Genomic DNA, 27,175 nt, shown 5'->3' on the forward strand with positions numbered 1-27,175 from the left:
CAAATTTCAGTGCCTCAACATCTCTGTAAAACGAGGCCAAGAATCCTTACCTTTCTAAGAGTATTGCGAGGGTTAATGGGTATTGGTGAACTGTTTTGAGAGAGGCCAAGGTTATACCTCTTTTTCTGAGGCATAAGGATCTTGTGCAAAAGGGGGTTTTTGCACAAAAAGGAAATGTCCACATTGCTTGTTTTTGTGCAAAAACCCCTTGTGCAAAAATGGATTGGAAGAGATTATGCAAATGAAGCACAAGAAAATGCTAATCCGCGCTTCATTTGCATTGCCTCGTCTGGCAAAACTCATAGGCTACGTCTACACTGGCTCGATCTTGCGCCAGAGATATGCAAATGAGGCTAAGTGTGGAATATCGCCGAGCCTCAATTGCATATCTAATGAGCCACCATTTTTGCAGAAGAGGCTCTTGTGCTAGAAGGAGCTGTCTACACTGCCTCTTCTTGTGCAAGAAAAACCCTCTTATGCAATGCTACTACACTGATTATTTTCAGCAGTGTAGACAGCTCTTTCTGGCGCAAAAGCCTCTTCCGCAAAATGGCAGCTCATTAGGTATGCAAATGAGGCTCAGCAATATTCCACACTTAGCCTCATTTGCATACTTCTGGCGCAAGAACCCGCCAGTGTAGACATAGACAAGCCATAGTGTAGATGTAGCCCCAAAGAGCTGAGGCATGTGCCTTTTCCTCTTCCAGAACTCCAGAAGTGGGGAATGAGTCCAGGGTTGCGGTTCCAGTGGGGACCTGTCTTGAATCACATTAGTGAATTGATTTAATACTTATCACCATAGAAAACCAATATACAGCAGATACTACCAGTGCACTAAGATGTCTATTTCCTACCACCTGCCAGACTTCTGCTGAAAACCACAACAGTCATCAGACAGTTAAGGTGTCAGCAATGTGGGGAAAGCTGCTTTAGGATGTGAGCAATAAAAATGGTGCATCTTAGCTTTATTATGTCCTAAGCTTCAGAGCTCAGACTGTCTGGAAGTTACTTTGGAGCAGGGTTATGATCTCTCAGGGTCTGAGCCAAAGCCCGTGGCAGTTAATGGGGAGTCTCCCATCCCTTTTTGATTCTGGATCAAGCCTTAAATGTGCTTTGCTAAGCCACATACTTCCTGCCTGCTGCCTGTTGTCCCCTCTGGAATTCTCCAGTACCATGGAGATCGCTAGCTGCTGAACCAGGTCTCTTCCTATTGCTACATTGCTGCCCAGCGCAGGGCTGTAGCTTGCTGGAATAATTACTGAAGCCACTAGCTCATAAGGAGGGACTGAGCACATGTCTTCCAAAGACCCCAAACTATATGCAGAAATCACTTCACCAGGATCCAACACTGGGCTCTTGTGGAATCTGGCATACTGTATTGAAGAGCATACAGCAATGCTAGACATGCTACAGCTGCATGTTGGCAGAAATCCAGCTGCAGAAATCTTATTTAAGATACGCGAGCTAATGCTAAGTAAAAGCCCATTCTAGCAAAATGAGTAACAACCAAACCTCCAAATGGATCTGTGTTCCTGTTATCTTGGAGGAATGTTTTTGTACCATCCTTGATATTGGAATGCGGTTGTGTGAGCACTCTGTGCCTAGCACCTTAGGGAATGTGTGTTCTTGTAAAATCAGTCCTGCTCTTGTCAGATTCTGTGAGTGGGTCGTGCTCCTTACTCACAGCTTGTCTTTTATATCAGTAAATCTATAACTACTTCTGTAGCCCAGGCCTCAGGCTTCATACCAGGCCTCTGATACAAGTGCCTATGCCTCAGGTTGTCTTCTTGCCACAGTCTCTTTTAACAGTCATTGAAATGGCCTCTGCTACAAATGCCATTCTCTTTGTACCTCTGTTCAGGATGACAACTACCTTTGATTTTTTGAGAGAGGTCACACCACAGCCTACTTGTCAATGAATTTTGGTTTGTTTTTTAATTTGAGAACAGTGTGACTATCTTCCCAGCTCATGTTCCCACTGATGACCTCCTAGGTCTGAGTAGTTAAATACCACTCTTGTACAGGTCTATTTTCAGAAGCAACCATGTTGGTTTAATTACTTCTTGGTGATCTACTTCTTTTCATATTTCAGAAATTGTGTCCTTCTGCACCGTGCTGTCTTTGGATGTGATTATCTGTGGTATAATGGGCAAAGCACCATGAGAAATGAGGCACTATATTAAACCAAAATGTCAGCCATATTACTTATTTTATTTTCTGCTTTAATTCAGCAAATGCTATAGTTCATGCTCCAAAGAACAAGTGGAAGATGGGGAAAATAACACCAACTAATGCTATTTCAGGATATGTATATTCTTCTGTTCTGTCAAAACAAATGAATCTAGAAAATAGATTTTCTTTGGTCAGACTTTGTTAGCCTTGTCAGCTAAAATTAAACCTGAATTATTTGCACTATCTTCTGCAAAAGTCTTCATGATGAGGTTTTTCTGATAGCTGCAGTGAAAGATGTAAAGATAGCTAAGTGGCAAAAAAAACCATTGCTGCCTGACTTCCTGCTAGTGTTTATTATTTCATGTTGATCTCCATGTTTTTCAAAGCGGTTAACATCTTTGGGATGGTAATGCCTTTTCTTCAAGAGCTCTGATCAGAATAAACCAGTTCTTCTGACCCCCCCTATCTTAATGCCCTTAATTAGGAAGAATTCCAGAAAGTGTTTTACAAACCAGTTTTCAATGGGAACTTCTCTCGGATGCCCAGATTCTGCATTTGGACTGATAAACACTTAGCAAGAGCAAGGAAAGTAATGTTAGAATAGTCCCTTTTTTACGGCTGAGGAACTTAGGCGCAGAGAAGTGATGTGACTTGATCGAGGTTTAACACTCAACAGAAACTGTAAGCAATAGCTTAAAATAGAAAATGAAGCATTATGTACTGTATCCAATTATAACATCCTGGAGAACTTCTGGAAAGCAACATAGAGGGGAGGGATAGCTCAGTGGTTTCAGCATTGGCTTGCTGAACCCACGGTTGTGCATTCAATCCTTGAGGGGGCCATTTAGGGATCTGGGGCAAATCTATCAGGGATGGTACTTCGTCTTGCCCTGCAGGCAGGGGACTGGACTTGATGACCTCTCAAGGTCCTTTCCAGCTCTATGAGCTAGGTATAGCTCCAACATATGATTGCCCAGAGGAGAACCTGGATAGCACTCTAGGGTGATACCTCTGCCCTGAAGAAAAGGGCCAGTGTTATTTTCCATGAATGGTTAGAACCGGGGCTTTGTATCATTTATATGACAGGAAAAATGTCTCACTTTCTGGGGCTTAATAACACCAGACTGTAGCCTTGTTTGGTACAGCTATTTCCCCACAAGTGTTTCACTGATGCTTGGGAGTGATAGGGCGACAAAACCATCAACACGTTGTGAAACAAACATAGCATCTGAGGCTTTTCTCAGGGCAAGTGTCTGCTTGAAATGCTTTAAGTCACTGTAGTGCTTTAATGAAGACGCTTTATGCCAAAGGGAAAGAGCTCTTCCAGAATCATAGTTAATTCATCTCCTTGAGAGGCGGTAGCCATGTGGGTGGATGAAACTCTCCTATTGATGTAGCACTGTCTGCTTGGGGAAGAGGGTTAGGTATGGATCATTTCCATCCCCGAATGGCATAGTAATACCAGAGTAATGCTACAGCGTAGATCAGAACTTCAATAGGAGTTTTGCCTGATTAAGAACAACGGCATAAGACCTTAGTCATGAAATACAAGTAGTGCAGAGAGAATACTGCACACACTCCATGGTATTCCTCAGTATCATTCTCTTCTTTGTGCTATATGGTACGTTAAGCCCAATGGAACAGTGTGTACTCACACATCCATTTTATTCCATTGATGTCATTGACTAGCTGAGAGGAGAGGGGAACCAAGATGCCACATTCTGTCACCAGTTACTGAGGAAAGTTCTGGGCCAGGTGTGGCCTGTAATCTACATCAGAATCAGCAGAGGCCGTGGAATCTGTCACATTAATGCTGACGTCTGAGCCAAAAGGTGGGGATTTCTGCATCGCATTTCAGTACATCTTGTGGCACTGCGGCGGAAGCAAAGACAAAGGTACATTTATTCTAGAATGTGCTGATGTGCAAAGCCAACTGCATCCGGAGCCCATTGTCACTGGCGTAATACAGTGTCAGCTTGCATTGTGACCTGAACAACTGCAATGGAGTCAGTGGAGCTGCATATCTGTAGCTTGAGGTTAGGACTTGGGCCCAAGTGAATGCAGAATCTGTTACTGTCATTTGCTTTTTGAAAAGCATCATGATTAAAGCTTGTGCTTTAGCTTGCTAGGCCGAGGTCTTCCAAAAGTAGACTTCTAGATTGGCAGTTTCCAAAGGGCCTAACACCATATTTAGGTACCAATTTTTCAAAACTGATGAGCACCCAGAAGCTCTTACTTAATTCAGGAGTTTTAAAAATTTGGTCTCTTATATTGGCCCTAACCATGAATTTGGGAACCTGCATATAAGCAACTGCTTTTGAAGTGTTTGGCATTAAATATCAAGTAAAGAAGACGAGAACAGCCAAAACACAATTGAAATATCTTGGGAAGGGACTGTTACTTTGTTCTGTTTCTTCAGTACTGAGTTAATAACCTGAGCTTCTATGGCGATTGCAATACAAATGAATAATAATCAAACTTGTGATCGTTCTTAATTATATTTTATAAAACACACAAATAAGTTTTCAAACTATGAGAATTCAAAATTCTCTTCCAAGCATCTGATAATATTATGTTATGGCAGTGGTCCAGGACCTTCTTCCGGCTGTTCGTAGGTATACCGAAAATAAGACTTTTAAGCAGTAGTCTGATAAATGTCACAGAATTTGCTAAATTTGCTGGAGGATTTCCCCGTTTGTGATGCAGAAAGTAATACTGCTGTGACATTGATTTCAGTATACTGATAGTCATGCAGATTCTATAAAACTAACTGATGACTGTTTAAAATGTTTATTTTCAGTTAACTGGGTCTACAACTTTAAAATGTGGGCAGTCTTTATATGCCTTGCTCTGCATAACTCCAGGAACTTGAAAACTACTGACATGGAATGTGCATCAGGGTCTGACAAGATTTCTCTGGGAAACTGACCCTGCTAAAAACAATGCCTGGGGCAGTAGCCACAGTCTCAGCTTCTCCATTAGATAATGCTCTGGCTTCAGGGTTCCTGGTGGCAAAATCCACCTCAACAAGTATTTATTTATTTCTATTCCTGGAGGGTTTGAAGAGGTGCCTTACGATACCTAGAGATGCTCTAGCAAGCACTTCCTTAATGACGGGCCACAGCTGTGATGGTGACTTGCAGGGTCCCTTTAGCCAAGTAGGCTATCTATACTGGGGAAGTTTGGCGAGCAAAGTGCTGTCACCGTGCAAAAGCTGCCAGAAGTGAAACCCCATCAAACTAGTTTTTCTGCTTCTCATTGTTGAAATGTGATGGCCACATTGCTAGCACCCTGTTGATAGACAGAGCAAAGCAATGTGGGTAAGCATCCCCAGAGCAGTGTTATGGGAAGGCAGAGCTGATCCCTGCACTTCCTGGGATTCCTTCTGAGTTCTCCCACTGCATTATCAGGTGCTGGGAGCAGCATAATGAGTAGCTCTGTGAGCTCTTCATGAAACTCTCCAGTCCTCCCCCTGCAGCAGCAGTCTGCCAGCTCCTGTGCGTGTAGGGGGACAGAACAGAACCATTCCAATGATTTGCTCTTTTTTGTTCCTCAAATGGAGCAGCTCACTCAGCTGTCCGATACTTCTTAGAGCTTTGAAAGGGGAGGGGCACATCCTTGCAGGGCAGCAGAGATCACAAAACTCTGAGAAAAGCATCAGGACAGGAATTGTGGGATACTAGTGGAAGCCATCCCCTCGACAAAACAAACAATAGAGTCCACACTAGCTCTTTGTGGACAATAAATGGAGGGGAAAAGAAAAACATTTCTAGCAGGGCTGGAAATTTTCTGTCATCAAAACATGATGTTTTTCCCAAAACTACGCTCTCACTGTTTTGTCACCAAAAAGCAGTTTTGCCACCATTGTAGATACGACCTTACACTTTTAACTGTTAAGTCATAACTCTTACAGTATTTTTTTTACTGTCTCAAATGTATAAGGCTAATACAAATTCAATTTAAACCTGTCACAGGTTGTTTCTACTCCTCAATGTCCAGTAAATGGACACTTATGGGCTAAGTGCAACAACTCTGTTCTGTGTTTTATCAAGTTCCAGCACCTGCTTGCAAATCTCATCAAAATGCCTTTTATCTGTGGGAACTGCTCAGTACAACAAACCTCCTTCCAAAAACAACGAAAACAAAACAACCCCCCCGACCCTTTCCTTCCCCAGCCAAGTAATATTCTGAGCAGCAACCCTCTTCTGGTTGAAGGTACGATAAGTCTGTAGAGCCTCAAACTCCTTTTCAATCTCAATAAGTTCAGAGCAGGGTGTGGTAAAACAGTAGAACTTTCAAAGTTCTCCTCTGAGGTCAGGCTACCACCTTTAACTGACAAAGGATGGAGGGTTTTCCCTCCCCCTCAAAGCCCTCCCTGATGTCCACAGACAAATCAGGTGAGTTTCTGAGTTGTGACATTAGCCTACTTACCAGGACCATCAACAGGGGGCAAAAGGGACATTTGCCCTGGGGCCTGGCAATTCAAAGGGGCCTGGGGCTCTGAGCTACCACCACCACTGTGGCAGCAGTGGTGGTGACCAGATCCATAGGCCCTTAAAATGGCCACTGGAGTGCTGTGTTGCACACTCCATGTGGCTCTGAGTTCTGGAGAAGGGTCACACTTTGCTCTGGATGGCACAGAGGACTGGCTGTCCCTTCCACTCATGACCCTGCCCCTTTAGGAAGCCAAGGAGCTGGCCCTCTCTCACCTTGCTTCCTCTGCTGCTTAAACATGGCTAAAAATAGTATTGTCTATTAAAACAGTGGTTTTCAAACTATGGGTTGTGACCCAGTGCTGGGTTGTGGAATGTCAGGCACTGGGTCTCATTGCTGCAAGGTGATCAGGTGACTACGGGGGTACTAAGGCAGCTACCTGCCTCTCCTGGCACCGCCCCAGAAGCAGCCGGCAGCAGGCCCCGCTCCTAGGTGGGGGGAAGAGGGTACACAGAACTCCATGCACTGGCCCTGCCCTGAACTCTAGTTTCATACTCCCACTGCCTAGAACCTGCTGCTGGCTGCTCAGTCCCACCTCAGAGCTCACATTCTAGTCAAATTATATTGGGTCGTGGGCATCAACAATTTTCTTTCACTTGGTCATGAGAAAAAAAAGTTTGAAAGCCACTGTATTAAAATATCCACAGGAAGCAGATTTCTGTGGCTTGCATCTCCCTTAAAATCCTCCCACTCGAGATGCACCGTAGCCTCTTACAGTTACACAGAATTCAGCCAAAGCTAAAATATTTGAACTCTTACTAAGGAGTTTATCTTTCTGCCTTACCAAACTTTCCTTGACCTAAGTGATTTGGGACACGCTGGTCCTCCTTCCAATCTATGCCATTGACTTTAGTAGCCTTAATAAGTATTTCACCACCTTCCCAAGACTCAGTCTTAATATAGTTCACTGGGGTTTCTACTCTCTTTACTGTTACTTTTGTGACTATGGTAGCGGCACTCACATTGGGGGGGGGGGGTTGTAGGGTGGACCATGGAGTAACTTTTAGTTTGGGCCAATTTGGTTTTATGTGGCTTGAGCCCGACAGTAACAGACTACCTGCATTCCCTTAGGGTGGGGGGTTTACTACCTTGGGTCCCCCTGATGTAAAAAAACCCAACAACCTGAGATTAAGTTTATGCACAGACCCCTCTTTTCTTAACATGGGGGGCAAGAAATTTCCCTTCCTCTGGGATTTGCCTTTTTCATGAGTCCTTGATTAAACACATTCAACAGCAATTTCTGCAGCCTCCAAAAGGCTGGAAGGCTTTTTGTCACAGATGACTGCTTTTACCCCACCTGTAACTATCTATAACAATTGCTCCTGGACCATTATATAAAACAGTTTTTCATAATTACTTCTGTTATCCTGTTAAGCATCTTGTGCACATACTCAACATCAGTGATGTGATCAGACATGTTAGGACTGCTATACTTTCAATCAATAGGTTTCAGGGATAAACGTAAATCTTTCAAGCACATTTTCTTTACATTTCTGATGTAAACAGGATCTGAGTGAATGCTTCTGAGTAAACCCAGAAGGCTCAAAACCCAAAACAAAAGTCCTCAAACATGTATATTTTAAAAATCTAATTATTTTAAAACCAATCTCATGATTCGTGATTACTGAAAGCTTGTGGATGGCAATACTGGTGTTTCTATTGAACAGCTTTTCATAAAGCCTAAAGCCAAAGTTAGACAGCTAAGCTCCAGTTAATAAGCTATGGGAGCACAGGTTGTGAACAGACTGGGACAGAAGAAGACTTCTTGCTACATGGAAAGATACCAGAACTATGAATGGGCTGTAATGTTGAGCTGGACTTTATTTTGGGACTCTGAGGACTGTTCAGAACTAGCTCTCTTATTAAACAGGTCCATTGGTAGGGTGGTGTTAATACAATAAATAATTGTTTCTGTTTCTAAACTAGTCCCAGAAGGGGAACCTGTTAATCAACATGACCGAAACCTGGGGTATGTCTATAAATACACTTGCTTTGCTTAGATGTGTTAGATACTCAGAAGATGGAGTGTTATTTTGCTCATTGTAGTCAATTTTAACCCAACACCAGCTGTGTTTGTATTAAATGGCAGGGATGGCTAAAATATGGTTACCAATGTTTGTAATTGTGTGGGAATACAGAAAAGTAGAACTGTGCTAAATTGTTTGAAATAGAAGGGCTCACAGTTAGCAGAAAATATTAGAGCTCTTGTCAGATTATTCTGGACAGGAAGCTATATGGCTTCCCCTGCCTGGAGTGGTTTGACCTTTCCTGCCCGCACTCCCACTGTTCAAAGAACAGAACTAACTAGGCATCATTAGGTTGGAGCTGTGTTTTTTTTATACCCTGTTTCCTAAGAGCTGAAATCACTGGGAGCTGAAATCATTTGAAACTGATGGGAAGAAATCACAGCCAAGAACTGGGTGGCAATGGATGGTGACCGAGAGCAAACAGGACGGTGGCAGAGGAGAGAGGCGACGAGTGGCCAGAAGAGCGGTGGTGGCATGATAAGGGGTCAGTACAAAAAGCAACAATCAAGGCGGCAATGGAGAGGCGCAATGAGCGGCCAGCAGGGCAGCAGCAGAGAGGTGAGACAAATGGCCAGTAGGGTGGCACCAGAGAGCAGTGAGCAGGCAGATGGTGAGTGACCAGCAGAATGAGTAAGATGCCTCCTTAACTCTCCCCCACAATCAGAGTGGGAGGTGCTTGCAGCTGCATCTCTGAACGCTGAGTCTGCCCTGACCAAGAGCAGCAAGTGTGAGTGTGGTGCAGAGAAAGGCTGGGCATGTGAAGGGGATGTTTACATTGCTGGACTTAAGAACCTGAGAGGAAAAGGACATTGCCCAACCTACTGGGGTGGGACTTTTACTGATGGTTTATGATTATGAACTCTGACTGGTGTTTTCCACATTACTTCCCTCTCTTTTTATTAAAAGTTTATTTTCTACACTCAGACTCTGTACTTGCGAGTGGGGAAGCATTGCCTCCCAGAGATACCCAGAAGTGTAGTGGGAATTTCCCAAGTTATTGGGTGGGGGCGTAAGCCAGTTGTGTGTTGGATGGATGGAGAGGAACTATTAGATATTGAACTTGGCCCTGGCTGCTTCTGGCTCTACCTGGCTGTGGCCAGACAGACTAACCCCATATCATCCATCTTATTTGCCTCTCTGAAGCACAGGGCAGAGAAGGAGCAATAATATCAGCATAGTCTATGCTGGCTCATCTGATCCTGAGAAGCTGAAACACAGATATGTGGATAGAGAGCAGCTAAGTCAATAAGCTGGCCTCGAGGCTGCGGCTGGCACCTATGTTGATTCGAACACACACAGTCCCTGGAAGGGGAATTTCCCACTGAGAAAACAATGTCCAGTACTTCCAATTTAATCATCTCAATTCTCTCTTACAAGTGTAAATTAAGTTCACAACTGCCTTGTAAGAACTGGTCTCACAGCAGACAGACCAGCTTCAATTGGCATGACAGATAAGAAAGAGAAAATACGTGACCCCATGATTATATAAGATGGGCCCAGCACACACTCACTTTGAGTGTCATTCTACCCTCTACCTGCTGGTCGGGTTAGGTGTTTGACCTCCCGAGGTTCTATGGGGACGCTCACCTCGTATTTTCGTCTTTCCTAGGAATTGAGGGACCGGCCCTGGCCTGACATGCTGGAGTCGAGAGGCACAGAAGGGGGTAAAAATGGTACCTGGATGTGGTCCTCTGTCTTAAGTGTACACATAGAAAGAGTAAGCTGTTACTTGGTACCATTATTTCTATTTTTCTATCTTTATCTTCTTTGTAACCATTTTTAAGACCTATATTTTGCTAATAGTTAAGAAATAGAACAATAGCCATTGCAACCATATGATTTATAAGCTTCCTCAAATAAACCTGTAACTGTTTAAGCTTTAACCTGCCTCCTTCAGTTGCTGTAACAGAACCAAGCACAATTTAAAAGAACTTCAGCCGGTCTAAAGGGACAGTTATAGGAAGAGCTTGGGCGTTTGGATCTGTGTCACTCCCAGGTGACAGGATCCACTGGGGCATCTTTCAGTCTTTCTCCAAGGCTGCCCGCTGCGAAGGAATTATGAAATTCTAGCAGCTGAAATCTAAGATGTAATAAGCTCTTCCTATATAACGGGGCGTCTGTTGGCCTGCTGGCCACCCTCTGCGATGGGACCCCGGTCCTAGCTGTAAAGGCACGGACGTTAAACCTTTTCTCGGAAACATACACACACACACTGCCCTGACCGTCGGCTGACAGAATTGGTGTAGTCGGCAGGATTGTGCTATTGGTTCACATACAGCAACATGAAGCCTGTCATGATAGACACGGATTTTAGTGGTATAGAGAAAGGGTTTGCCCAGGAAGGTTGGGGCAACCCAAAATGGGATAGAGAAATGTTAGGAAAGGATTGGGGAAATCCTGAGGATTTGTGGGTGCAGTTCTGTAAGTATAGAACTGCCTGCAAGCTAAAGAATGGGACAAAGCCTGAGTCTGTGGAAAGGGGCCACTTTCCATTTAGAAAGGAAAACAGGATCAGGCCCAGGCAAGCAGGCAGAAAATGAAAAACAGGATCAGGCCCAGACAAGCAGGCAGGTAACAGATAAGATTGAAAGCCTTGTGGTAGAACTGAGAAAAAGGCTAAGTACTGGAAATCTAAATCCTTAAGCATACTTACAAGAGTAATATCTGAAACAAGGCCAGTTTTTATTTTAGAGATAAGAAAGTGTTTTAAGAAAAGAGAATCAGAGAATTTAAACTCTGCAGAGAATGGAGAGCAAATGCAGTTGTGCAAATGCTAAAATGGTGTAGATAGAAAACTGTGGTTTCTTTACAGTCATTCTGAAGGAAAAATGGGCCCTTTTTCCAAAGGAATGTCTGTAAATAATCCAGGCAAATTTGATTCAAATCTGTACATTTGATTAGAGAGACTGCTAAAAGAACTCTAAAGAGAGGGGGTTCTATTGGAACTGAACTACCCCATTGAATAAAAAGGGAATGTAATCGTTGTACAGCTATGTAGAAATAGTGTAAGAAAGGTTCAGACAGAAAGGTGTGTATCTGTGTGTAGATATATATATATATATGTGTGTGTGTAAATATATGAAGTTTTCAAGGTCCAGTAATCTTGCTTGTAGGTTTATTGTAGGTTTAAAACAAATTGATTTGGTTTATTTTCAGTAAGACCATTTTAGTCCAAGTTGTTTAATGAAGGTACAGGAAAACTGTAAGCATAAAGAAAGAGTTACACTCTATGCAAAGTTTAATGTGGCTAAGTAGTGTGGTAAACAAAGATTGCACATTTTCCTGTAAACTATAGAATGAGCAAAAAAAAAAAACTGCAAACAAACTAAAATGCTGTGAAAGCTCCAAGAGCCACAACAGGTTGTGATTTCCTTTGTGATGTAAATGCCCTAGCTGGCAGCACAAAGAAGCTTTGCAGGTAATAGAGATCAGAAAGTTCAAATTGTAGCCCTCCAGAAAGAAAGAAAAAGGAGGTATTGGTATTGCTATTTTAGTCCCAATAGGAGGTTGGGTATACTAGGAAAAGTTTAAATGTAAGCAGTCTTTTAAGAAGGCAGAGAGAAGACTGAGAAATTGGCATTTGTAAAAGATGTTACCCCTTTTTGAACAAAATCTTGCAAAGGTTCGGGCATAGCCCTTGGTCTGATCAAGTGTTAATTGCTATCCATACAATTTCAGACCTACAAGACAAATTGGCTAACTACTTGTGTATATGTAAACCCTCAACTTCAAAGGAGAGGGAAACAGCTGCAGTTTTTGTCTTCTGTGGAAAACCTGTAAAGAGGTGTTCTTCAAAATTGGCTGATACCTCTGCTGCAGACATAGAGAGGTAGAAATGCATGTCCCTCAGTACCCAGACAAGCTAGATTCCCTTAAGGATGGGTGCTGAGAGTTAAAGCAACTCAGTTTTATTTTTTGTTTTTCCTCCCTCAGGAATATGTTTAAGAAAAGGACCAGGAGGTATGAGGCTTAGTGAACAAGCTCACCCTCCTTACCAAATTAATAGTAGACAAACCTGTGTCATTGGGAAAAGTCATTTAGCAGGAATAAGGAAAGTAGAGCAGACATTGGAAAGTTACTAGGAATGAGAAACATTTTCTTTAAAAGGACAAAGCAAGTGATTTGAGGGAATGTGAAGATAAAAGGTGGACTCCATGGGAGTGTGGAAGGAATTAAGTGATGGTTGTAATAGGTGAAGGGAAATCTTGTTTTAAAAATGACACCTTGTTTCTTTGCAGCCTCTTCCTTAAGCACTGTGCAAACGATCTATGCAAAGAAACAATCAAATGTAATTGTTTTGTCTATGGACACCTTTGTTAAATCTGCAAAGGAAAATTAGGGATTCTACTGAAACTTAATTGGTTAACTGCATAAAGAATGAGCTCTATATTGTAACTCTATTTTGTGGATTTCAAATTGACTAGTTTTATTTTGTTTTGGATAATGTCCTCTTGCTTAAAATTGCAAACAGACAAGGCAGAAATTGGTTAGTGCTTCTGTTGGGCATTCAACTCTTAAGGACATTTAACTTTCTAGAAACCAAATTATTAGTTTAGAAATTCAAGCTTTGAAACTTAACTGTCTCTTTCAAGGCTGAGTTGATAACACTTTTGGCTTGCTTTTAAATTCAACATTATATGTGAATACAGGCTGCCTGGTTATTTCAAAGGAAAGTGGACAGGGAAGGCTGTTGCTGTTTCAGCAGACACATCCACTGCACCCCTGACCACAATCATAGAAGGAACAGCTCAGCTTGCAGAGCTGGCAGCAATCAATTAGCTTGTGAGGCAGGGGCCAGTACCATCTACACTAACTCCTGTGCTATATGGGCTGGAGCCACCCAGTGGATAACTAATTGGAAGAATAATAACTGGGAAATAGGAAAGCCTGTTTGGAGATTGGAATATTGGAAATGGATATACCAGCATGCAACCCCACATGCCTTAAGCATAAGTCATGTGTCCAAAAGAATAATACTCTAGCTGCACAAGCTAAATAACCTAGCAGATTCAGCAGTACAAATTTTTGCTGCCCAGGTGGATTGGGAACACCTGTACATTTGGCTACATGAAACCTTGGGACACACAGAAAGCGATGAGCTGGTGCGGCAGGCACATGCCAGGGGGTGGCCTATCACCCACAAACAAGCCAAAGATCTGGTACAAGCTTGCACCCTATGTGCTGAACTCAGGAAACATATAACAGAAGGACAATGGTTTGCCAAACTAAAAGATGGAAAAGCACTATGGGCAACCTGGCAAGTAGATTATATTGGTACACTACCCACCAGTAAGCAAGGGTGGAAGTATGTTTTAACTGGAGTGGAAATTGTTTCAGGAATTGGTTTTACTTACTCAACCCCAGTGGCAACAGGGTTGTTTACAGTAATGGGACTAAACGGCTTAATAGCCCTGTCCCAACACCCCAGTTTGGGAACACAAACCCATTTACCGCACTCCTACAAAGGAAAAGGAGTCTGGACCACTGCAGACGCTGGGCTAACACCAATAACCATTACTGAGGCTTGGATTGTATCCAAGACCGGCGAACCTTATGTTTTATCACAGGAAACTGAGGAAATGACCCTGTGCTCCAGTGGGATGGATCCCTCCCAATGCTGGTGTGGATCCGGGAAACCACCATGAACTTTTGTATATATATATACCGCTTGCTGTTGTAGCGCTTGCAACCACTGTTGTTAGTTACAGACTATTGAAATGAGACATGGCACTCCAACTCGCCATGGTCTTCTTCCTCATCCTAACTGCTACTGCTGTACCAGAACACCTTACTTGACTCCTCCACTGGACTGGGAATCGAGTTTGTCCCTCTCAGCCCAAATGACTGGTGAAACAAGAGTGACATCTTCAGATGGGGACTGGTATGGTTCGATGACAGCGACTACCGCAGTCCTCAAAATAACTTTGGGGGGAGGCAAGGGAAGTGGCAATGAACGGAATGGGATAAGACATGCTGTAACTAAGAATGTAAATAACTCATGGCTAAATTGGTTAGCCCAACTGCTAGAACTTTCCTTAACTCCTTTCCTACACTCTATTATGACCACTGTTTTAATTGTTTTGATTGTTGTACTCCTTTTCTGCATAACCCTATGTATTGTGCAATGCCTAGATAATGTAGCTATCTCTTGTGTGCACATTTGATACACAGCACCAGGAAAGATCCCTAGTCAATTCCTAGATCCTAAACCCTCTAATCAGGCCATTGGGTACTTTTAAATTCCTCCAAGGTGGGCAAGAGGTACTGGCAAACCACCATCTTGCATTACTGGGACGTGGTGTGTCGTATCAGGGGGTGGAATGTGGCCAGACAGACTAACCCCATATCATCCATCTTATTTGCCTCTCTGAAGCACAGGGCAGAGAAGGAGCAATAATATCAGCATAGTCTATGCTGGCTCATCTGATCCTGAGAAGCTGAAACACAGATATGTGGATAGAGAGCAGCTAAGTCAATAAGCTGGCCTCGAGGCTGCGGCTGGCACCTATGTTGATTCGAACACACACAGTCCCTGGAAGGGGAATTTCCCACTGAGAAAACAATGTCCTGTACTTCCAATTTAATCATCTCAATTCTCTCTTACAAGTGTAAATTAAGTTCACAACTTCCTTGTAAGAACTGGTCTCACAGCAGACAGACCAGCATCAATTGGCATTACAGATAAGAAAGAGAAAATACGTGACCCCATGATTATATAAGATGGGCCCAGCACACGCTCATTTTGAGTGTCATTCTACCCTCTACCTGCTGGTCGGGTTAGGTGTTTGACCTCCCGAGGTTCTATGGGGACGCCCACCTCGTATTTTCGTCTTTCCTAGGAATTGAGGGACCGGCCCTGGCCTGACATGCTGGAGTCGAGAGGCACAGAAGGGGGTAAAAATGGTACCTGGATGTGGTCCTCTGTCTTAAGTGTACACATAGAAAGAGTAAGCTGTTACTTGGTACCATTATTTCTATTTTTCTATCTTTATCTTCTTTGTAACCATTTTTAAGACCTATATTTTGCTAATAGTTAAGAAATAGAACAATAGCCATTGCAACCATATGATTTATAAGCTTCCTCAAATAAACCTGTAACTGTTTAAGCTTTAACCTGCCTCCTTCAGTTGCTGTAACAGAACTAAGCACAATTTAAAAGAACTTCAGCCGGTCTAAAGGGACAGTTATAGGAAGAGCTTGGGCGTTTGGATCTGTGTCACTCCCAGGTGACAGGATCCACTGGGGCATCTTTCAGTCTTTCTCCAAGGCTGCCCGCTGCGAAGGAATTATGAAATTCTAGCAGCTGAAATCTAAGATGTAATAAGCTCTTCCTATATAACGGGGCGTCTGTTGGCCTGCTGGCCACCCTCTGCGATGGGACCCCGGTCCTAGCAGTAAAGGCACGGATGTTAAACCTTTTCTCGGAAACATACACACACACACTGCCCTGACCGTCGGCTGACACTGGCATAAAGGTTACACTTAGACATCATAGCATCACCCGCCTTCATTAAAAACTTGTCCTGCCCTCCTCTTTATTCTGACCAAGAGACTACATACATACTTACCTTCTGGGGTCTTGTGGTTCTGACTCTGTGTCTCAAAGGTGGACAGGAACTCTTCTATACAGCCAGCCTCTTGGTAAATAGGGCAGACTTTGTTCCACTCCCCTTTGTTGTGAGTGTGGTCAGAGGGAAGTTTACTCCCTGGGAGGAGTTCTTTTTGCTGCTCCAATATTTGGAACTGAATTGCTTGAGCTTTCGTCTGCCTCTGATGGGCTTTTTCTGCTGCTGCCTTGATTTCTTTGGTCTCCCTGATCCACCCCTTCTGCCATCGGACTCTCAAGCTCCCACTCATCTCGGCTCTCAGGTGCTACAGTTGGGCGAATTCCATTGCAATTATCTCTGTGTTACCTAGGGCAGGAATGTCCTTGGATGCCTAGGGAGAATCTATGAGCAAAGCTCTTAGTGGGCTTAACAGGCATTTTTATTCCCTTCCCCCATCATTGAAGCTGCAGTGGCAAGAGGGCTTCAGCACATACCCTGTTGAGGAGTATTGGGAGAGTTTGAATTTCACTGCCCTGTGGCCAGATAAATAACTATCCATCCCTCCCCTTTAAAAGTCCTGGGAATTTTTGAAATTCCATTCCTGTTGGCTGAGCATGGAGAGGTCTCATCGCATCATCCTGGGTGACTATTACAAGTTATCACAGCAACCAGCCTCTTGCTTGGACTACTGTTGATCTGGTCAGTTTATGGGGAGAAGAGACTGTGCAGTCCTAGCCATAAGAATATTGATGCATACAGGCAGATTTTTTGAGACTTGTGCAAAAAGGGCAATAATTGTGACATGCTGTAGTGTAGGGCAAAGATAAAGGAGCTGAGGCAGGTGAGCTATACATGGAGGAAGGCAAACCAGTGCTGCACCTAAGACTTGGTGTTTCTAAAAAGAGCTGGATGCAGTCCTTGGTGGTGACCCCACTTCTACCATCAAGAGACCTGTGGATACTTTGGTGGGCCTGGAGGTGGCGGAAATAGGATCTAACCCAGAGGATGAAGTCATTGATGAAGAAGTAAAGTTAGACAATGAAATGGTGAACCTGGCGGTATTGCCGGTGATCCAGGCAGACGGGAACAGCACTTGAGATGTCTAGCCAGTGTCAGCAGTTGCTCTCTCTGGCAAGCAAGAAGCCACCTGGCAAATGGCTATGTTTTGGGTAGTGCGGAGGTGGGTTCAGGGGATAGAATGTAGAAGGATGGCTGTGTTTCTACGCACCGGGCATTGCCCTGTGTAGCTAATCAGTATGCAGAAACAGGGTGTTGATGCATGCAAAGATCTTACAGGAATCCTCTAGAGAAATCCCTAGGAAAGGTTCCTGGAGGTACTCAGTAATCCTCTGCCAAAGGTTCCTTTGAAGAGGTGCTTTGTTCCATTGTAGGAAAATTCCTCACCCTATTTGGCAATCACTTGTGCAGGGACCAAAGCAGCACACGGGAGAACAGCATAGGGACCAGGACAGAGACCAGAAGCATGCGGTTGATGTACCTTCACTTCCCTGCTTACCCTCAGCAGTGAAATCTCTGCTACAATGACCCTCGCCTGAGGAAAAGTGGGGAAGAATTTTAGATTTTTTTTCACTAGTCGGCTACACCACAAACTTGCAGAACATACACATGTGCACACCACCAACACTCACCATAGATTGGGTGTTGGCTGAGATATGAGTTTGCCAAGGGCCAGTGAGAAAGTAATTGTTATGCTACAAAAGATACACTTTATTGAAATGTTGCAATGGTGTGCATAAACTTCGATACATTGTTCCTTCCACTTCAGCAGGTGTGGCTTCAGGAACACACCCCCGGCACTGGCCAATTATCTCTATCAGAGAAGAAAGCATCCAATATGGAGCAAAGAAGACAAGCTTTGGGAGGTACTACACTTCTCCAATGCAGGTGTAGGGTAAATTGAGGCAATCCATGGTATCTTGCTGAGAACTGACAAACTCAAATCTCAAATCATTAGGCCAGCCCTGGGAAGCCTACAGTACAGCAGTTACTGTGACCCTGGTTCCCCTGGCAACCACATTCCAAAAGGTCCTCACTTTGATAAGGCCGGTACCAAACAACCGTGCGGGATTGTTTTTCATTGTCTGCTTTGTTCCTAGAAAATAAGCTTGGATCCCAAAGATCATGCCAAGGCAATACCATCCCCACAGGAGATGCATTAGATTTCCAGCCGACAAAATGACCATCAACATGCCTTTGTTTATGTTGGCTTATTTAGCTTGCTAGGAATAACTATTTGTATTGGTGATAACATGTTAAATTGGTAATGGGTGGAGATGCTGTGTTACTTTTGTAGACCATTGGCTTATGTGCATATTTCACTTTTGCTGCTAGACCTATCAAATTACTTCTCCTCCATCCATCTGCTACCTAGCTAATCTAATGTATGTTTTGGTTAAGTTAGTGTTCACCAGATTAACTCCTGATGGGTACTTCACCAGCTGTGTGAACCAATAAATCCTCTGCTTGTTTTCACCTGCACCCAGTATGTCTAGAAATTATTCCCTACACAGGCAAAAGGGAACTCAAGGGCTCAGTCTACACTGGCGGCTTCTTGCGCAAGTATGGCCGGTCTTGCGCAAGAATCTACAGAGTGTCCACACTGCCCGCCTGCTCTTGCGCAAGAATATTTACAGTTCAGCGTGGTAAGAGAGGGCTTCTTGCACAAGAGATACGCTCTTTTCTTACAAGTGTAAGCTCTCTTGTGCAAGAAAGCTATTTTAGCTATAGAGTTTATTACGCAAGAATACCTGCTGTGCATCCACACTTGTGCAAAAGCACATCTCACACATGGCAGTGTGGATGTGTTCTTGTGCAGGTCTCCTTGCACAAGAACCCTTGCGCAAGAAGTTTTTGCGCATGGAGCAACCAGTGTAGACATAGCCAAGGAGTGGAGGGAAGTCAAAAGGTAGGACAGAAAAGAAAATTAGGAGTTTAAGGACATTACTGAGCAGATCATTAAAGTCATGGGGGAGCAAATGCAGATGCTGAAGTCCTTAATAATGCTGCAGACCACGTAGATGTATGCTTGCTCTCCCTTGTTGTACATTCAGAACTTTTCCGCCCTCACACACAAACTCCATCTACATCATCCTGCCCCTTCTGGAACATCTCAGTTTCCTCTTAACTCCACCTCCTCAGGAAACTTTCAAAATGATAGTTGGACCTTAAACTCAACTCCCTAGTGCCTCCTTTCCCACCAAAAGTCTTTGTGTGGGGGTGTTGTGTATATTTTTTCTTGTGCCAAAAAAGCAACATTTTTGAATGGTAACTCAACTTTATTTGTTTCCTATAAATTGAGATTAACAGGCACTACCAATATATACACAGGTAGCTTAATCATTTGCTTTCAAATGTCACCATTGCATCCTAGGAAAAGTATATGTAATATAACATTGTAGCACCAATGATAGAGAAATATATTGCCAATTCTCATTTTCAAAGTGTTGCCTCAAGGACTTCCTGTTTGCACCCTTCTGACTTCTCTGATAGCACTTGTATCTTGCTGCTCAAAACCAGCAGCAGAGTAGTGTGCCTCAACACTCCACCCTTCATGAGAACTTTCACCCTTAGCTTCACAAAGATTATGCAACATACAATACATGGCTATGGCCAGGGGAATATTACCCTCACTGAGGTCTAACCTGCCATAAAGGCAGGGCTGACCCGAGCCATTTGTGCATCCCAGGCTCCGGGAGCACGGCACCGCCCCCGGGAGTGCAATGCATACGCGGCCCTGCCCCTGCGTGCCTAGCACATGCGCAGCCCCACCTCGGGCATGTGGCACATGCACAGCCCTGCCCCCGGGCACCCTGCGCAGCTGCTGCCCCCACCCAGTCCAGCAGCCCTGCGTGGCGCCCTCTACAATGAGGCACCCCGGGTGGTAGCCCGGTTATCCTGTACCGTGGGCCGGCTCTGCACAAAGGCATCACCAGCGCATTTTTAATTTGCCAAAGGCACATTCCACTGTCATCCGGCACCTACTCAGCCTTTTGTGGAAATGCTCCTTGTAGCTGTCGAGGTTTTCCATGTAAGGTTTCAAGAGCAACAGCTGTAGGGGGTATACCAGGTCTCCCAGGATCACTATGTACATTTCAACATTCCCCACTGTAATCTCGTGATTTAGAAAGCCCTTTCTTGAAGCTTTCCGTACAGTTGAATCTTGCTGAAGATGCATATGTCAAAAAATGAGGAGTACAGGATCTGCCGTAAAAGCTCCCTGCTGTCGGCAGAGCCGCGGCTAGCCTTTATTTTCAATTTTGAAAGGGCGTGTGATCGTCAGAGCGCCTGACCGTGAGTATGCAAATGAAGCCTAGGATATTTAAATCCCGGGCTCATTTGCACTTTTGAAGTGCTTGATTTGCATCCCTCTGTCGGCAGAGGGATGCAGACTAGAGGTAGCCAAGCTAAATAGGTGGCTGACTTTTTTTTTAGTTCAGTTTGTGAGTTTGGGCATTGTTGACTTGAGACATTTTATGTAAAAAGCAACTTGTTCTGATGCCTGTTGTGTTATAAGATTGATGTTTACAATAATAACAACAACAATAATACTGTGTACATTTATTAAGCCGTCTAGTTTTCTTATATAGGACATGCACCAACCCAGGCTCACTTCCTGAGAGGGACTCTATGAGAGAGTGTGCTGATATGGATGATATGTATACACATAAAATATGAGTGTAGCTCATGAGTCAGGTACAAGTTGATTCTTATGGCTGTGGATCCAAATTTTTGTATTTGCTCAGGGCTCTACTGGACACTACAAAGACAGATGATTTCGGGGAAAGTGGGGACTGGACTCCAACTTCCATTAATGGAGCACAAGGACAGAAGAGCTTCTGAGAAATCTGTGGGTGGCAGAAAAGAGAAAAGGGACCCAGAAAGGTTGTGATCTGAACTTTGTGGGAGTCATCCACACCCGGGGGAAAATAAAACAAAAGCACGTCAATGTCATCTGTGACGTTGCCTAGAGATCAAAATGCTAGATCTTAATCAGAACAAGGTGTGATTTTTTGAGGTGAGTATTTATATTCTTTAGATACAGTACAACATTTATATTCTTGCTACTGATGAGCAATAGATAACTTATCTGGATGTCTGTTATCCCAGTTCTGCAGCTGTGAAGATAAAGAAAAAAGACGACATAATTTTTTATCGTGAAGACAATTATCAAATTTATGAAGTGGCACTGAAATAAAAACCTCAGGAGTTACGGTAAGTATTGATGATAGAGGGGCATAAAAAGTTCCTCCAGCTGTCTGATAATGTATGTATTTTCCACAGCTTCAACAGTGTTTGTGTGGAGAAATCCCTGTGAGATTATATTTTGTATTAAGATCTTGTCCTTTTAGATCTATCTTTGTTAAGTGTTCTTATAGAATCTCTGTAACATTTCTCGTAGAACTTTGTATTAAGATATATAGATCTTGTAAGAAAAAATGTCTTTTGAGCTCTCGCCTTTCCTTGATTGCCCTGTTGAAATGAATGAGGTGTGAATGAATGAAAGGGAAGCACCTCCAGCAGCAGTTGCAAGGGTGGACAGGGTCTGGGAGCCAGATCTAAGACAATACCTGCAAAGTGAGCTCATTAAGAAGACTGAACATACAGACGCCTTGGGAGTCAAGCAGCAAGTGCCTGCCCTTGGAAGAACTCTTTTTGAAGCAACATTAAGAAAGGCAAGGTGATGACTAACTGGCTGCATGGGAGGGATAAATAGGGGACATCTTGCAGAGGAACCCCGGGATTTCGTCTTCTCAACATGGGAGCATCGATCCAGATTGGCAGAAGCCCAGCTTCACCCCCTCCTTAATTCAGAACAGCAGCTCACATTAAAACTTATGAGGAAGTACTTGAACTTGAGCTGCTAACCCAAATTGTTGTGTCTTCTCTGCTGTTTTAACCCAGATGAGCTAACCCAAGTGAAGAACACCACACACCTTTTATTTGTAGTGCAGCCATACTCTAAAACTGAATGTATTCATGGCTTGGTTAACCTTAATAAGAATTGTTTTAAGCTGGAGTCAGTGTTGCTGGTGTGCAAGAAAGGACATCCAATCTTTTGCAATATTCTTAAGCAGTTTCTCACTGGTTTTGGTGAGTGCTGATTAGCATTTTAGCGTTTCTCCCTTGGGGTATGTCTACACTTGCACCCTCTTTCGATAGAGGGATGCAAATGAAGACATTTGAAATTGCAAACAAAGCCTGGATTTAAATGCCCCACGCTTGCATAATCGTGTTATTGTGCTATTTTGAAATAGCGCTATTTCGAAATACAAAACATGGTGTAGATGCGGTTAATTGGGAGATCACCCTTCTTCCGAAATAACTGTTAAGATTCATTGTATGAGGATTAAGGTTATTTTGGAAGAAGGGTGTTCTCCCAAAATAACTGTATCTACACCATGTTTTGTATTTTGAAATAGCGCCATAACGCAATTATGCAAATGAAGCGCGGGTGCAAAAGAGAGTGCAAATGTAGACATACCTTTGGGTGCCTGAGAGCTGCATGTGTAAAACCCTCTGCATTGAGTCATGACTATGTTCTGTGCAGCCAATCTGGTAGTCAAGTGTTGGTTAAATGTGTGTTATGGGACTTTTTGATCAAAAATTTCAAAAGCATCTACTAATTTTAGGTACCTCCACTTTGAGATGCCCTGTGATGGGGATGGTGCCCTCTGTTCTGGTCCTCTCCAGCAAATGGCTATAGCACCTCCAGTTTGTAAACACCACAGTGTACTTTATTTGTTAACTCAGCCAGCACCCTTTCACAGTCCCATGTAGCAACTGTCCTTACCGTGACATATCAGCATCAGGATCTTTTGCAGAGGAGCAGGATCTCTCCAATGAAGAGATCTCCTTTTATCTTGGTCTTGCTAGCACCCCCCATTCTCTCTCTCCCATGCCCTTGCACTTTCTTGCTGGGTGTCTTTCTACTCTTCCAGTTACTGGGTTAACCAGATCCTTAACTTTCCCCAGCACAGGCTGATTTGTGATTGGCCCAGCTTCCCTCCATTGGGCCCTTCTCCCGGGAAACTAGTTGGGTTTACAGTGACCGGAGTGATAGTTCAGCTACTGATTCTCAGCCTTCTGTCAGACCGCCCACTTGTTGGGAAAATAGGGCACCGCATGGGGCTAGCCTGAGACTTCCACCCTCCTGTGTGGTGCTGGTCTGCGCCATTCACCTGAAGGCCCCCACCCTGCAAGAGGCTGGGGTTGGTGTAACTGCTTGCTGAAGCCCAGCCTGCCCACTGCCCGAGTCCTGCCTCCACACCTGCACGGGGCTGGCATCACTGCCTGCTCCACTGCATGTTCCTCCACGGCCCACTCGTTTGACAAAAATGGGCATCTGAGTCATTTGCTCTTCTTCATTAATCAAGTTGGCAGAAGCAATGGGACAAATGTCCACTTTTTCAAAAAAAGTAGGGATGGCTGAAACAGGGCTTGAACAAGGGAACTAGGATCACCCCATCTACTTGTCTGGCAGAACAATTCCTCTTTTCCCAGGCTCTTATGCCTTTACTGGAGATGATGCTCTCCTGGTGGTGTTCTTCCCCCACTCCCCCTGGTAGTCCTCCAGGATCCCTGCTGGGGTTTGCTCATTCTCCACATGCAAAAACCACAGTTGTGGGTGAGAATCATCCCCAAAATTCTGTCTTGACCCATAGGTCTTCACACCGGAGGCAACGCTGTAGGATACTCTCTGCACTTTTCCCCTTGTTTTGAGGCAGGGCTGTTGGCACCCTCACCCTCCTGGTTATCCAACACCTCCAGTTCTCTCAGGCCTCCAAACTGCTCCTGCTGCCCCCAAACACCTCATTCGGGTGGCAAGGTTCCAGTAATCACCCAGCTCCCACCGGCGAACTCAGGTTGTCCTTATTCTACAAGGTTAATTCTATCCTTTCTTACTTCTCCCTGTCTTTCTCTAGGGTTCCTCCCTTCACTTTCTAGCTGGCTTGCGTTTCTTTGTCTGGTGGCTTTCCACCTCCCTCTCCCCATGTCTAGCTTTTCATTTCCCTTCCTTGATGGTTTAATTTTTCTCTAGCAGTGTCTCTAGATCCCTGCCTGCTTCCCTAATGGGAAAGGGCTCCAGACAGTGCCTAAGGAAATGGGTTGGGATACAGTCACTTCTACCCCCAGCCTCTTTCCATCTAAACTTCCCCTGAACTTCCAGAGGTATCTTGGTCTGTGGGTGGCTTTGGTTGAGTTGCTGTATGAGGCTGAAATGTTCTTTTCCCTGAAAAGACTAGCTTGTTCTCAGGGCCAAATTCTACCTCTTTACAGTCTATGCAGTTCTGTGGACTTCAATGGGGATGTGTGGGATGTCAGGGCAGAATTGTGCTTAGATTATTAGCTAAGTAACAGGATTGTTAGATTGTATTAAATTCTGTGCTCTTGAACAGGTCCTCCCACAATGGATGATTCAACTGGGACAGAACTTCCTCTTAATGATTCGGACGATTATTATCCTGAGGAGGGGGGTTCCATCTGCAGCCCAGAGAGAATCAAGGGATTTGAATCAGTGTTTTTTCCAGTCCTTTACTCTGTGGTGTTTGTGTTCGGCTTTGTAGGAAACAGTTTGGTCATTTGTGTTCTGATAATTTGTAAGAAACTATCCAGCATGACTGATGTGTATTTGCTGAACCTTGCCATCTCTGATCTGCTCTTTGTTTTCTCACTCCCCTTCCTGGCTCACTATACTTCAGACCAATGGACTTTTGGAAATGAAATGTGTAAAATAATATGTGGAGTTTACTACATTGGCTTTTACAGCAGCATATTCTTCATAACCCTCGTGAGTATAGACAGGTACTTAGCCATTGTCCATGCTGTGTATGCTCTGAAAGTTCGAACGTCTAGACTCAGCATTGTTCTAAGCCTCATGGTTTGGTCCATGACTATTTTAGCTTCAGTACCTAATCTTATATTTATCCAAGAATTTGATGAAGATGGCATTATGAAGTGTGCTCCATACTACCCGAATAATAGGACCACCTGGAAACTTCTAACCAATTTTGAAGTCAATATCTTAGGTCTTGTGATCCCACTTGCCATTCTCATTTTCTGCTACTCCCAGATCTTGAAAAACCTGCAGAGATGCATGAACCGAAACAAGTATAAAGCAATGAAGCTGGTTTTCATTGTTGTAATTGTGTTTTTTCTCTTCTGGACTCCCTTCAATGTTGTGCTTTTTCTGGACTCTTTGCGAAGCCTGAACATCATAGATGACTGCAAGACAAGCAGAGACCTAGACCTGGCCCTGCAGGTGACTGAAACCATCTCCTTCCTCCACTGCTGCCTGAACCCACTGATCTATGCTTTTGTGGGTGAGAAGTTCAAGAAATATGTTCATGAAATACTCAGAAAATTTTTATTGATTTGCAAAGACCACAGTGTCTTTCAGAGCCACTATAGTACCTCTTCCATGCGCACCCCGTCATCACATACTTCTATTACTGATCCTATAATGTAAAATAGAATGGGATAAGTACAGACATTCAGGGATGCAGATGGTGTGATATAAGTATCACTGACTGAAAGAAAACACCTCAGGCAGCTCAGTAAGTACATTACTTCACAGAGTAGTTGAGAGGACTTAGCTTTCAATAAAGTTTTCGGCTATTTTTATTACTACACTTCCTCTCAAAAAAGATATTGTGGTTTTGCTCAGGGATCTATGGGCATGTGTAAGACATGTAACTAAACTGAATTAATGAATTAGCTTTTATAATACAGCATAATTCCTAATTCCCTTTATTTAAAAATCCTAATTACTCAAATCTAGAGCATGTTCATCCAGTAGCCTTATGTTCATCACACACATACACACACAGCTTCTCAGTTAGCCTCTTTGTACCTGTGAGCATAAATGAACAGCTTTGTATTTGTATATGTATAGCAGTTCTCAAGGAAGTTGTTTTTTACTCTTTTTAATAAAATACACAGTAATAAGCTAACATCAGCACGCCTCCCTTCATTCCCTGGATTTCCATATCAGTGAAACTGCGCCTCAAAATAGCACTTTCATTTATCTGAACTCCTATTTAGTCTAAAGTTTCAGATGTTCCCCAAATATCCACGGAACGTGCAGCAGCAGTCAAAAAAAGCAAAAAGAATTTTGGGAATCAATAAGAAAGGGATAAATAATAAGACAGGCCAGGTCTACGTTACAGAGAAGATCGAAGCTGCTGCAGTCGATCTTCTGGGGTTTGAATTAGTGGATCTAGTGAAGACACGCTAATTGGAACTGAGAGGGCGCTCCTGTCGATGCTGGTAGTTCCTTTAGGGTATGTCTACACTACCCCGCTAGTTCGAACTAGCGGGGGTAATGTAGTCATCCGCAGTTGCAAATGAAGCCCGGGATTTGAATTTCCTGGGCTTCATTTGCATGAAGCCGGCCGGTGCCATTTTTAAATGCCGGCTAGTTCGAACCCCGTGCCACGCGGCTACACGCGGCACAGAGTAGCTAGTTCGGATTAGGCTTCCTAATCCGAACTAGCTGTACTCCACGAGGAAAAATTCAAATCCCGGGCTTCATTTGCAACTGCGGATGACTACATTACCCCCGCTAGTTCGAACTAGCGGGGAAGTGTAGACATACTCTTACTCCTTGTAGGAGCAGAAGTGGAAGGGAGAGTGTGCTCCCGTTGACCTCCTGCTGAGCGGACAGCACCAAAATTAAATTTAAGATACTTTGACTCAAACTATGCAATTAACATAGCTGGAGAGATGTATCTTAATTCAAACTTATCCCGGGGGCTATGTCTACACTGCAGGCTTCTTGCACAAAAGCAACCGGTTTTGCACAAAAACTTGCAGCAGAGTGTCTACACTACAAGCCTGCTCTTGCACAAGAAAGTTTACAGTAGCTCATCAGAAGAGAGGGATTTTTGTGCAAGAGTTATTCCTCTCCTGACGAGG

The 27,175-nt window shown here is 43.8% G+C and overlaps 1 protein-coding gene across 1 annotated transcript; it reads left to right on the plus strand.

Moving 5' to 3' along the window:
• Positions 1-541: 541 nt before the first annotated feature.
• Positions 542-26,511, plus strand: LOC102446119 (C-C chemokine receptor type 8). The gene is made up of 3 exons (XM_089776578.1): positions 542-15,640; positions 21,004-21,472; positions 24,658-26,511. Exon 3 carries the CDS (start codon positions 24,669-24,671, stop codon positions 25,725-25,727), a length of 1,059 nt encoding a protein of 352 aa, XP_089632704.1. The 5' UTR covers positions 542-15,640; positions 21,004-21,472; positions 24,658-24,668; the 3' UTR covers positions 25,728-26,511.
• The last annotated feature ends 664 nt before the right edge of the window (positions 26,512-27,175 follow it).

The sequence above is a fragment of the Pelodiscus sinensis genome, chromosome 2 (assembly GCF_052426305.1).
Source record: "Pelodiscus sinensis isolate ZL-2025 chromosome 2, ASM5242630v1, whole genome shotgun sequence".
In the NCBI taxonomy this organism is placed as follows: Eukaryota; Metazoa; Chordata; order Testudines; family Trionychidae; genus Pelodiscus; species Pelodiscus sinensis.

Bases quoted from the DNA above. Each gene is read 5' to 3' on its own strand.
- LOC102446119 (XM_089776578.1), top strand. From the start codon at position 24,669: ATGGATGATTCAACTGGGACAGAACTTCCTCTTAATGATTCGGACGAT.